This window comes from Cynocephalus volans, chromosome 10 (genome assembly GCF_027409185.1).
Source record: "Cynocephalus volans isolate mCynVol1 chromosome 10, mCynVol1.pri, whole genome shotgun sequence".
NCBI classification, from domain to species: Eukaryota; Metazoa; Chordata; class Mammalia; order Dermoptera; family Cynocephalidae; genus Cynocephalus; species Cynocephalus volans.
In genome coordinates, this window is record NC_084469.1 from 33,243,136 (window position 1) to 33,256,068 (window position 12,933).

At 48.1% G+C, this 12,933-nt stretch overlaps 1 protein-coding gene across 1 annotated transcript in view; it reads right to left on the reverse strand.

Annotated features, from left to right (window-relative positions):
• Window positions 1–770: 770 nt before the first annotated feature.
• NLRP1 (NLR family pyrin domain containing 1) overlaps window positions 771–12,933 on the reverse strand; it is a 45,583-nt gene continuing 33,420 nt past the window's right edge. The window contains 5 exon segments of the mRNA XM_063109831.1: window positions 771–1,102; window positions 1,538–1,582; window positions 3,872–4,013; window positions 7,521–7,646; window positions 8,124–8,386. Of these exon segments, the coding sequence (XP_062965901.1) occupies window positions 771–1,102; window positions 1,538–1,582; window positions 3,872–4,013; window positions 7,521–7,646; window positions 8,124–8,386 (908 nt within the window).

Sequence of the window (12,933 nt, forward strand, 5' to 3'; positions counted from 1 at the left end):
ATGTAAAAACTAGCCTGGACCCTGAGCCAAATTTCTTAAACTCTCATATTAACTCCATACCCACCCCTCTCCTTATGGACATACCTGGGTAGAACATCTCCTTTCTCGCTGTCTATAGCAAGGACACTGAAGCACTCTGTATGTGAGTTCACCTAATAAATGCTTTGAACTGATCACCCTGGCATCTAGTGTTTCTTTCGTTGGAATCCCAAAGAGCCCCATCTCAGCAGTCTCTTACAAGAATGGTTTGGAGCAGTCTCTTACAAGAATTCCCCTGCTGCCACTTTTGCGGCAGTTCCAGTCGTGGGTTTGGCTAGACAGAACAACTGAAAAATAGATCTCCCCCCTTCTGCTCATAAGCCATTCAAGCCCTCCAAGGATACATGTCTATTTCCATTGTCAGGCTCCAGACAGCCTCGTGTCCCCCCAACTCCTCCTTGCATCTGGACAGGACAGAGAGGGCTCTAGGCTTGGCTGCTGTGGCCACCAGACCAGGCTCTACAAGGTCTGCAGCAGTCTTGCCAGCTCCAGATGGACATTCCCAGAGATGCTGTTATCCCACCTGGACAGCTGAGCTGGGAGCACCAAGGGAGGTGGTTTGGGTGCTTGCATGGCAAATCTGAGCATGCACATATAGTGAATGCCCAGCAGAGGTTCATCAAGTTCCATAACTTTAGAGCTGGAAGTCAACGCAGACAGCAACTTGTTTGTAAATGCACAAACTGAGATCCAAGGAAGGGCCAGGCCCAGCCAGGACTCCAAGGCTGTGCTCAGACTTCAGCAGCTGAGCCTGTCAGGAGCCCCCCTTTGCCACCCCACTTCTCCCAGAGATCCACAATTAGGTGAGGATGGGTCTCCTTCAGGGCTTGGTAGAGTCGATCTTTGCAGCCCTGGTCCCAGGACCGGCTGATGCTGAGCAGCATCCGCATCTGGCTCTGCTTGGTGGCCTCAGCCCGAACCCTCTCATACTGCTCCTCGCTCAGCACCTGTCCATGCAGCTTGTCCAGGACAGGGTCCACCGATGTCACTCGGGCAACCAGCTGCTCCCGATATCGATCCACGAAGTGCAGCAAGGATGGCACATCCAGGGGTGAAGGGGCGCCTAGCAAAGAACAAAGCAGGAGGGCTCCGACCGCAGCCTCGGACTCCAATCCCCCACCTCTAGCTCTTTTTACTCCCCTCATCTGCATCCCTGGCTTCCTTCTCCCTCTGCAAAGGCATCTGACCGCCAGAAATGCACCTCTGCCCTTCCTTGTGCCAGTGTCTAGCCTGGCATTCTGCCCTGAGTTGGGGGTGGGAGTGGAGTTCATGATGAGGCATTTGAGGCCGTCCAGTGGGAGGTGCTCGGGCCTCCATGGACAGGAGCGGGGGGCTGGGGAGGGACTCTGCCCCAGGGCATGCCCCACTCTCCAAGGCCTGATCCCTTGTGAGGTTTGCAACGACAGGGTTCCTTCCTTTCTCTTCGCTTCCCTCCAGGACTAGACAGCACACCCCAGAACTGCCACTGCCTCCTGTGGTCTCTAACAGTGTTACTGACCGATTAGGGCTGGAGGGACCAGAGTAGCTGCAGGTCTGAGGTCTCCTGGAGGAAAACAGAGATGAAGAAACATCTTTAACGGGGGTAACTATCAACACACAATCTGTTTACTGAGCTACAAACATAGTATGTAGTTTCACTTTTTTAAATGCAACAGCTGTGCTGAAAAATTTTTTCATTATTTACATTAAGCAAATGCTCATTTATTAAACACACACACACATCACACACACACACACACACACACACACACACACACACACACGATACACCTTGAAAACCCCACTCGCTTCTGAAATTTTTTTTTTGTTTGTTTGTTTAAAGATAACTGGTAAGGGGATCTTAACCCTTGGCTTGGTGTTATCAGCACCGCACTCTCCTGAGAATCTCGGCCCGAGATTCTTTGATTCTGAGAACAAGCTACGGACAAATTCTGACAGAATCTGGAGTAGACATAGATTATCTAGGTGAATCCTTTCCTTATGCATATGGAGACACTGAGGCCCAGAGGACAGGATCATAGACTGATAGAGAGAAGGCATCCGAGTGAGTGACAGCGATTTCTTCCACAATATCCCAGACTCAGTTTTGTCCAATTTTGGCCTGAACTGAATTCCTAGTGGAGAAGTAACCAAGTCCCTTGTTAGATACCTTCAACTATTGGACATATTCTTATTCTGAATAGAAACCCACTTCCTTGACCTTGTTTGGCCTTTAAGACTCACATAGACCAAATACGTGTGTTCTGAATTAGGATGTCAGAATCGAGATCAAGCACGTGGGAATAAAAGGTGAATTTTAATAGGAAAAAACAAACAACAAAAAAATGAAGAGGCTTGAACAATTACTTGCAGAGGAGAGAGTGGGGTGGGGGGATGTTCCACAGCAGCTCATGTGAACAAGGCCTGGGAGTCTGAGCAGACCTCATGTTCCCTGTGACCTAATAGTGTGGGGAGGGGACATAAGAGGGGATGCAGGTTGTGGTACTGGGAGCACCAGGTCCACTTGGATGGAGAGAGGAGGATGTTCTTCATCCTCCATGCTGACTGGACAATCTTGGAGTCAATCCTGACTCATTCACAGACAACTCTACTGAAGAAGATCACTGGATGGCAAAGAATTTAAAATCCAAAATACAAGAGGAATGATGGAAGGATCTGGAGGTGTTTAACTTGTATAACAGGAGACATAAGGGAGACCATGATCCCAGTCTTCAAGTATCTGCAGGGCTTTCCCATGGGGAAGGAGCTCCAGGGGACAGAACTAAGACTGACAGAAGGAAGGCATTGGCTTAACGTGAGGAAAAGAATGATATTGCGACTCTTTATTAAGGACCAGTGCGTGAGGCATGTACAGGCATCATTTTATTTAATCTTCCCATCACTCCTACCTGTTAGTCATTACGATCTTCAGTGTACAGATTAGGAACAGAACCCAAGACTCAAAGAAGTTAAGTAATTTTCCCAAGATCACCAAGCATGCAGGTGCCAGACCGGGATTTGAACCCAGGTCTGACACTGGGGCTGGTTAGTTCTCTACCTGTGGTTACAACTAAGCCAAGACTGAGCAAAGCCCATCCTGCTTCCACCACACTGTGAAGCCTCAGGAGGTAGTGTTGCCATTTTTTGACAGCTGACAAGGGCTGGTTGTCCCTAGGACTTTTCAGGGGATTTTGATTCTTGGGATGTTGGTGCTAGACTAAGAGACAGTACGTTTTCTTGAAAGTTCATTCTTGTCTACCTTGAAAATATTGAATGGTCCAGGGGAGAGCATCTGATATTGCTAAAATTGGCTAAATCCGTGCAATCATATAACTATCTAGTTCTTATTCTTTCATCTCACATTCAAGCTATCATGGGAAAGTTTGCCAAAGGCCTTGGGAATGTTGAAATCGGTGAAATCAAGGGCAAAATGGAGACACGATGGTGACTGAGAGATCATAGGGCTTAGGGTCAGATTGACTTGAGTTTAAATTCTAGTCATACCAGTTGTTACATAACTTGAAAAAGCTACATAACCTCTCTGGGTTTTTTCTTCTTATCCGTAAATTATTATTATTATTATTATTTTTTTGTCTTTTTCGTGACCGGCACTCAGCCAGTGAGTGTACCGGCCATTCCTATATAGGATCCGAACCCGTGGCGGGAGCGTTGCCGCACACCCAGCGCCGCACTCTCCCGAGTGCGCCACGGGCTCGGCCCCCGTAAATTATGTTAATGCAATCTCTCTGTCTCTGTCTCTCTCTGTGTCTCTGTCTCTGTCTCTCTCTCTCTCACACACACATTCATTGACTTCCTTTTCCCACCTCTGAGCTCCCTAGACTTCTGGTTTTACCTGGTTTCACCAAGGCCTCCCATACTACGGTTCCATCTTTCTTGTCTCTAATTTGCAGCCTGATCCCGGACCCCAAGTGGCCAATGTAGAACTCAGAGAAGAGCTGGGATTCTCCAGGGCTCCGATAGCAGAGCTCCAGTTCCTGAACAGAGAAAGAGTTGCCATGTGAGAAACCACTGTTCATCCTGCAAGTCCTTCCCCACCTGACACTTTCTTAGCCCTGCTCAACCCCATAGGGACACTCTAATCATCTCCTGTGCTGAAATCAATTGCCACCTTCAGACCACAAATCCTGACTCAAGGATGAGAACACAGCTGGGTACCCCATGGATGAGTCAGGGCTCAACCTTAAAAATGGAGCTCACGCATCCTACTCCAGATCTTTCTCTCTCCATCTTGAATCAGACAGATTCTTCTTCCTTGACCTCCCCCATCTTGAATCCAAACCCTTATTTCTCCAGCCCAAAGCCTGTCTTCCCAATGAATCTTAAACTTGATCCACTTTCAATCAACAGAACATTGACATCCATCCCCTTTCCTAAATTACGTCCACAACAGAACTCTTGATTCCCAACTGTCTTCCAAACACACTCATTCCCATTTTCCCCAAACTCAGTAAATGGCACCACAATCCATCGAATACGCAGGTGCCAAAGGAGGCATCATCTGGAACTCCCTCCCATACCCAGCCAATCTGCCAAGTCCTGTTGCCTCTACTTCCAAAATATACCCTGAATCCATCAACTTTTCTCCATCTTCACTTCTACCACTGTAGTCAAGCCACCATCAAGTCTAGCCTGCCTTTTGCAAGAGCCTGTGCCCTGTCGCTCCGCATCCATGCTTGCCTGCTTATTGTGCACTCTCACCCAGCAGCTGGAGGCATCTTTGTGAAAGTGAGTCAGGTCTTGTATCACCCTGTTTAAGACCCTGCAAGGGCTTGCCACTGCACTTAGGACAAAACCCAAACTCCACCTCAGAGTGGCCAGGGCGCATGAGCCCTGGGAGACTCTGCCTGTGGTCTGGCCTCTCTTTTGCTACACACACTAAGCTCTGCCACACTGGCCTCCTTTCTGTCACCTGGAGGTGTCAAGCTTGTTCCCACCTGTGTGCCTCTGCACACATTCCTTCTGCCTGAAACTGCCACAAATCTCTACATGCCTGAACCTCTTTTGCCATTGAGGTCTCAGCTCCAATGTCACCTCCTCAGAGATGCCTGCCCTGACCACCCAGTCTAAAGTAGCCCAAGTCACTCTATTACGGTGCTATGTTTTCTTCACAGCACTTTGTGATGCTTGGTCACTATCTTCCCAAGGGCAGGGATTAGTCTGTCTTGTTCACTGAACTATCTCCACCGAAGACAGCATATACTCGGCACTCGGTATTTGTTGAATGACTGAATCATGTCTTCCTCTCGTTCCTTGTTAACAACTGACACAGCAGGAAAACTCCAAGACATTCGTCCCTGGATGCACGTGTCTCAGCTCAAAAGATAAACTATCACTCCCTCCTAACTACTGGACATCTAGTCCATTTGGAGAGCTTAAACTGATATGAAGGTTCATTCCAGGTGTCAACTTGATTAGGGATATTGAAAAACTGGGCAAAGCTATTTTTCAAGATGTTGTCCATGAGGGTGTTTCCAGAAGAGATTAGCATGAGAACCTGAATGGACTGGATGGGAAAGACCCCCCCTCAAATGGGGAAAAAACCACCCAATCTGCTAGAGGCCCGGAAAGAATAAAAAACAGAGAAAAAAATGTGAATCGCTCTTTATCTGCTGGAGCTGGGATACACTCTTCTCTCCTGTCCATGGACATCAAAGCTCAAGACTCTCCAGCTTTCAGTTCCAGGACTTCCACTAAAAACACCGTGGGCTTCCCTGGTTTTGAGGCCTTCAGACTTGGACGGAGTCACACTACTGGCATCCGGTACATGGATGGCCTATTGTGGGACTTCACAATTTCGTGAGCCAATTCCCTTAATAAGTCCCTCTCATGTGTTTATTACATATCCTATTGATTCTCTCTGGAGAACCCCGACTGATACAACTGAGGATTATTAGGAATCCTTCAGCACCTGCTGACTCCAGAGGTGGACAGCTTCTGCCCAAGATGTCAGAACGAGATTAATTTTCTGATTCAATGCTGTTTTTTTATCCCTTTATTCTATTGCTAATCTTTGTCTCTTATTCCATTTGACGCTCTCTAAAACACTAATATGATCTCCCTTATTTTTATCCTATTATTTCTGACCCTATGGTCTCTGTCTACCACTTATGGAAAAACAAAACTCTTGTGCTTTTATCCCAAACCACAGCTACTGCTCTGAATTTAACCGATTGCTGGATCTATCATCCCTCACCTGACCCTTCAGACAAAAATGTAACAGCTAGTCAAAGGGGAATTTTTATGATAGCAAATACTTCTTGTTGCACATAGAACTAATTGTGGCTAGGGAGGGAAAAAAAGCAAAGCACCTGGCTTCCTTAAAGGGACTCGACTGCTTTCTGAACATGTTTTTATTGAGTGGGTTTCATCATCGAGTCCTCTGGTTTCAAGGCCCATTACGAAGACTCATAATCCTTTTGTTTTTAATAATGTTCTGTCCTGAGTCTTAAATGCTCCTGCATAGCCATTGTCACCTCAAATGACTCAGAGACTCTTTCACCATAGAAGGAGAAAGAAGGATTAACCTTGGTCCAACTGCAAACCACCATTCCATGGATGCTCCTCCAATCCTTAGCAGTAAAATCTGGGCAATGGTGAAGATTTGGATACTGTGGATTAATGCCCAGTGGCCTGATTTCATCTGCCTTTTACCAGAAAGGGGGACTGAGAATGAATGAAAAGCAGCCTCTGACATCCAGGAACTGACCTGACACTGACAGCTAGACCTCAAAGTCATCACAAACCGGGCCGAGGCTTACAGCTCACTGTGTTGTCCTCCTGTTGGACATACACAGCTTCACAGGACAGCCACTTCAGACAGGTCGTTGGGCAGCCCACAAAATGCCAAACATCCCCCTCACTAAATGAGTGACTGCTACTCTTTTTCTTTTCTTTTCTTCTTCTCTCTCTCTCTCTTTTTTTTTTTTTTAGCAATTATTGCTTTTTTCCTTGCTTCAGTTTGCCCTCTGTAGAGATAACATTTACTGAGATTCCCAATCATAGAATTTCCTTGCTTTCTGACAATACCCATTCTATAGCAAATCTTCGTTTCCTTAGTCCTGGCCCCAAATTACTCAACCAAGGCCCAAATCCTGTACTAGGTTCTTTATAACAATCTTTTACTGAGATGCTGCATGGTTCCCCATGGTGTATGTTCTCCTGCCGCAATGGGTAGTAAACCCAGGTGTTCAGGTGTGATTCTGGTGGTTTTGGTAGAGGGCATTGGTGCCCTATAGCCCAGACTCTTCTCAGTGCCCCCTAGTCAAGCCTCACTTTTCTTCCCATCCTGATGTGATCCTCCCTCCCCCTAATTCCCTTTCCCCCTATCATTGAAGCATTCTTGCTCACCCCAAATTCCACTTACTTTTTGACCAACCCCAATTCACCCTGTTCCTGGGAAAGCTCTGGGACCTGCCCCATGGGCTTTTACCCCAAGCATGACTTCCAATCCCTGCAAGGGGACCAACATCTGGGCTGCTCACCTTGGGGATTATTTCCAGCCCTCCTGAACTGGACACAGTGTAGCGGGAGCCCATGTAGAGAGGGGTCAGTGGGGGCGGCTTGCGTATTCCCACAAACTGGAACTTCTTTTCTTCATCATCTATGGCCTGAGGAACACACGGAACAACAATTAAGGGAGGATTCTGTCCTGTGGAATCTGCTCTGAATAAGGTGAGATGGTGTGTCAGTTTGTTTGTGTGGACTGAGTGTGGGGATGTATACCACCTGTGCACACCTCTCCCCTGTGCACTGCAACACAGAGAGCCCCACACTTGGCCTCTGCTATCTTCAGGGTGGGAATAGGGTCATTGCTAGAGAAGTGAGAATAGAGAAAGGCTCTGTAGCCTTTCTGGGCATGGAGCCCTCCTATCCTTCCAACTCTTGGAAAGAGGTTGCAAAGTGTTGACCAGAGATCAGTGATGGAGCAGCAAACCCAGCTGGGGGAGACCTTGGGGAGTCAGGAGACCCATCCCTGGCTGAGCAGGGGGCAGGAAAACCACATCAACATTCCCGCTGGAGGACCCCTGCATTTCATGTCAACCGTCAGCCCACCCTGGTCCAGCCTTTCTGGCTGTCACTGTCACCTTCCGAATGGAGCAGTCACTGGGGATCAGGTAGAGGTGGAAGGTGGCTTCCTCAGGACGGAGGTGGTGGTAGAGCAGCACGATGCAGGTGATGGGAATGAAGCGCAGGGCAGTGTTGATCACTCTCAGGAGAACCCCAATGGGGGAGAAGCTGGGGTTTTCCAGGACTATGTAATGTGGCTCCACCCTGGCTGGCTTCTCCAGGAGCATCCCCTCCTCTTTAATGTGGGCCACGTGGAAGAGGGAGATGTCTATATGGCCTCCTGCTGAAGAATGGGTTCGAGAGGCATGGATTCAGTGCCCTCCCTGAGTCAGGCATGGCTGGGGCGGTAGGATCCCAGGGCTTAGGCTCAGGAACCCTCTTGGGGAACGTAGTGCTATGGTCTGAATGTTTGTGTCTCCCCACATTCATATGTTGAAATCCTAACTCTCAAGGTAATGGTATTAGTGGGAGGAGAACTTTGGGAGGTGATGAGATCGGGGTAGCGCCCTAATGAATGAAATTAGTGCCTTTATAAAAGAGACCCAAGACAGCTTGTTTGCCCCTTTGGCCCTGATAAGAAACACCTATAAAGCACCATCTGTGAATAAGAGAGCTCTCACCAGACACTGAATCTGCTGGCACCTTGATCTTGGACTTCCCAGCCTCCGTAACTGTGTGAAATAAATTTCTGTGTCTTATAAGCCGTCTAAAAACTACCCAGTTTATGGTACTCTGTTAGAGCAGCCTGAATGGACTAAGACACCTAGTATGGGGAAGATGGCATGCCTAAGCCTGGGGCCTTTGGAGGCTGCGGGCGATAATGTCTTTGGGGTGGCGGCACCACAGGAACCCCCTCGAGCCAAACTTGTACACAGTTCCAGCCCCAGGCTCTGGAGCCGGGAAAGATATTGGATGGTTATGGTTACCCGCCCTGGTGTATATTCTGTAACTATGAGACTATCACCATTGAATGATGCTGGCAGGTTTGACTCTAGGCAGATAGAGAACAAAAAGAAAGGGACAGTGGAGAAATAGAGCGACCAAGGGTAGTCTAAGATTGGTCAATATTTGGTCACCCTCCATTCAAACCCATTTTGGCGGAAAGAACCCCCTTCTCTATCACTGTGTGGGTCTTGGCAGGAGGCAAGCTGAGCCTCACATTCAGGAAGATGCTACACTCTGGCAGCTGTGATACAGGTGAGGGGTCAAGACTTGACTGACTGGATGCACCTAATCAGGACCTCAAGTCTAGAGCGGTGAAACACAGAGGAAGAGACAGAGCTTATCTGGGCAGTAGCAGTGAGCTCAAGAGTCCAGTGGCCCATGCAGCAGGAGGGTCCCGCAGTGACTGTGTCCGCAGCAAAGGTCTCTCTATATTTTTCTTGGTGTGACCTTGCTGTGTCCTTGGTTTCTCAGCATCATTAGGTCACTGCCTTTTTGTCCCCCTTAGACTAGTTGCCTTCCCTTTTGTTAAGTCTATGTGCTACTCAAAAATCTTCCAATACATTCTGTTTCTGCCTAAATCAGCCAGAATTGGTTTCTTTGATTGCAGCCTCTGATCAATGCACCAGGTGAGGACACTGAAGCTACAAGAGAGAGGTTGAGGGATGAAGGCTGGAGTGAGAGAGACACTGGCCTAGAGGTTAAGAGTCCTGGATCCATCCCTGCGTTGCCTGGCAACTGCTGCAATGCAGGTGGTTTCTAGGCAGGAAGACATCCAGCAAGCCGGACAAGGCCCTTAGTCTTTGTGGCCATCAATCAGAATATCACCTAGTGGGCTGGCCCGTGGCTCACTTGGGAGAGTGTGGTGCTGATAATACCAAGGCCATGTGTTTGGATCCCATGTAGGGGTGGCCGGTTCGCTCACTGGCTGAGCGTGGTGCTGACAACACCATGTCAAGGGTTAAGATCCCCTTACCGGTCATCTTTAAAAAAAAAAAAAAAAGAATATCACCGAGTGATGTTAATCCCAGAAGGGGTCACAGAGACCATTACTTAAGTTTTCCTATTTATTAATAGCATTTTTGTATGAAAAATAATATCACAGTTGTGTACATCATCTGAAAAAACGAGGAAGAATTCACCTATGATCTCACCAATGAAGTGATATAACTCTTGTCACCATTGTGCCATTTTCTATCGGTCTTTGTCTGCAGCAACACCTTTCAATGTTTCCATCCTAGTCCATGCAGCGTTGTCTCCTGCTTTTCCCACATCAGTTTAAATTGTCACAGACATCTGTCAGACCTCTCCAATGACTGCGGCAGAGGATCCTGCCAGTGGATGTGTCAGCCTGTCATTCGTCATTTGCCTCTCATTGCGGAGTCGTTTGCTTCCAACTCTTCACCATAACTAGCACTGCAATGCATATATTTCTGCAGAGAGCTTTTCTAGCTCCCCTTTCCCTTGTGCTATTGTCTTGGAATCAGTAAGTACCAAGGGATGAATAATGTGTGGAAAGATATGACTATTTTTTTTAACCCCCAAACTGCTTCTCCAAGAGATGGTGCTGCTCTGTGCTGCCATCAGCGACACTAGGTGGATGATCTCCCCTGGACCTCTGCAGCCCCGGGAGGTCCTCACGTGTCAGATGCAGGAACTGAAACCCTGGGAGGAGGTGCTTTTCCCAGGACCACACAGCCAGACACTGCCCTAGTCCCAGATCCCGGCACTCTGACCACAGCTCGTGGCACTTACAGATGCTCTGTGCCAGACGGATTTTGGCCGAATTCCAGAAAGTGCCATGTGTCTCTAATGCTTGTCTTCTTGCCAGGGTGACTGTCTTTGTCTCTTCTGTTGCCATAACTCAATACCTGAGACTGGGTAATTTATAAAGAAAAGACATTTATTTCTTACAGTTCTGGAGTCTGAGAAATATAAGGTCTAGGAGCCTTCTTGTTGGTGGGGACTCTGCAGAGTCCTGAGGTGGCACAGAGACTCATACGGTGAGGGGACTCATGAGAGAGAGCCAACCCAGCTTATATAACAGACCCACTCTTGTGATAACTAACCCCACTCCCATGATAACCCATTAATCCTCCATTAACCAATTGATCATTCATTAACCCATGAATGGATTAATCCATCCATGAGAACAGAGCCCTCATGGCCCAGTCACCTCTTAAAGGCCCCATTTTCTTAATACAGTTACATTGGGGATTAAGTTTCAAACTGAGTTTCAGAGGGCACAAATATTCCAGCCATAGCAGTGACCAACTATTCTGGCTTTCCCAAAACTAAGAGCTCCCAGGATGTAAGACTGTCAGTGCTAAGACCGGGAAAGTCCCAGGCCATCTGGGATGAGTTGGTCGCCTTCCTGCTTGCATATATTGTCCTTTCAATAGACTGCAGCAGAATCACCTTCTCCAGATGCATTGACTGACAGTATATTTGTGCCGACAGATTGGAAAGAGAAGGAAAGCAACAGGGAAAATGGTGATCTGAAGGGAAGATGCTTGAGTGGTGACTGGGCAAATATCATTGGCAGGAAGACCAGGACCTGCTACCTGGAGCTGTCTCGGCTGGTCTCATTAGAAATATTCAGAACTAGCTGCCATGGGGTAGGCATTTTTTGTGACAGGGCCTCAGGTTGTTTATTAAACAAAAGTTTACTGAGCACTTACAACATGCAATTTCCTGTGGAAGGACATGCACTGCAATTCTGGAGCTCATGGCCCAACAGGGAAGACAGACAGAGAATAGAACAATGGCCTAGAGCATCACAAGTGCTTTGTCAGGGAAGTCCATCGGCTTCCTCCTTTCCCTGCATATGCCCAGAGTTGCTACTGCTGCTCCCACCATCTTAGGAGCCTGGGGGCTCTCTCTCCTTTAGACCCTGGCCTTGGGGCTGTGGCCTGATACCACAGCCCTGCCCTCACTGCTAAGTGTGTTGTCAGTACCACCCGGGCTCAGGTGAGCTGTTGAGGAGCAAAGCAACTTTCCTGCTCAAGGAGGGACCATGGGACACGCATCGCTTAAATGTGGGGGCACTAGAGATACATCTAGCAGAGCGATTAAACGATATGACTGTCTGAGTGTGACCCCAGCAAAAGCGCTTGCCAGCTATGGGACTGTGAGCAAGTTACTTAACCTCTCAGTGAATCATCTGTAAAGTGGAGCCAACAACAGCATCCACCTCCTAGCCTCAGTGGGATGGTTAAATTGAGTTTGTGTCTGTAAAGCCCTTGGAATAGCAAGGGCTACCCGCTACTATTATGGACAAAATGCAGCTTGAGCAGGTACATCAACACCTGGCTGTTGTGGTTCTGTTTCTTCCTCGAGCAACCTGGCCTATCCCTCCAGGTAATCCTTGGGGTCTGGGAAGAAAAAGGTACTCAGATGTTTTGAAGCATTTTGCTAAATCTGAGGAGTTTGGGGGCTCTCTATTATTGTCTGATTCAGAAGGTGCTCGTTTCAGAGAACCATCACTTTTGAAGCAGGTGTAATACCACTATGGCTCCTAGCAGTGCAGTCCAGGTGAGCTCCTGCGGTGGGCAGGAGGGTCGAGGGAGAGGCTGGGGAATGATTGTACCTGTGGCTGGGTCCTCATTCCCCACGGACGGCACAGAGAGTAGTGAGCACAGTGAGAATGAGGGAACTCACTTTCCTGGAGCAAGGGCCATGTGGACAGCAGGGGGTGTGTATGCTCAAGGAGGTGGGTGGTGGGGGACAGAGGACAGGAATAGCTTCACGGGTGTGTGGCCTGTGCAGGCATACAGGGCCCTGCACTCAGAAGGGTCTGGTGCTTGATTTAACGTTCTGCTGTCGCCATCATGACATTCTTAATCCTTTTAAAACAAGGGGCCTCCCTTCTCATTTTATGTTGGG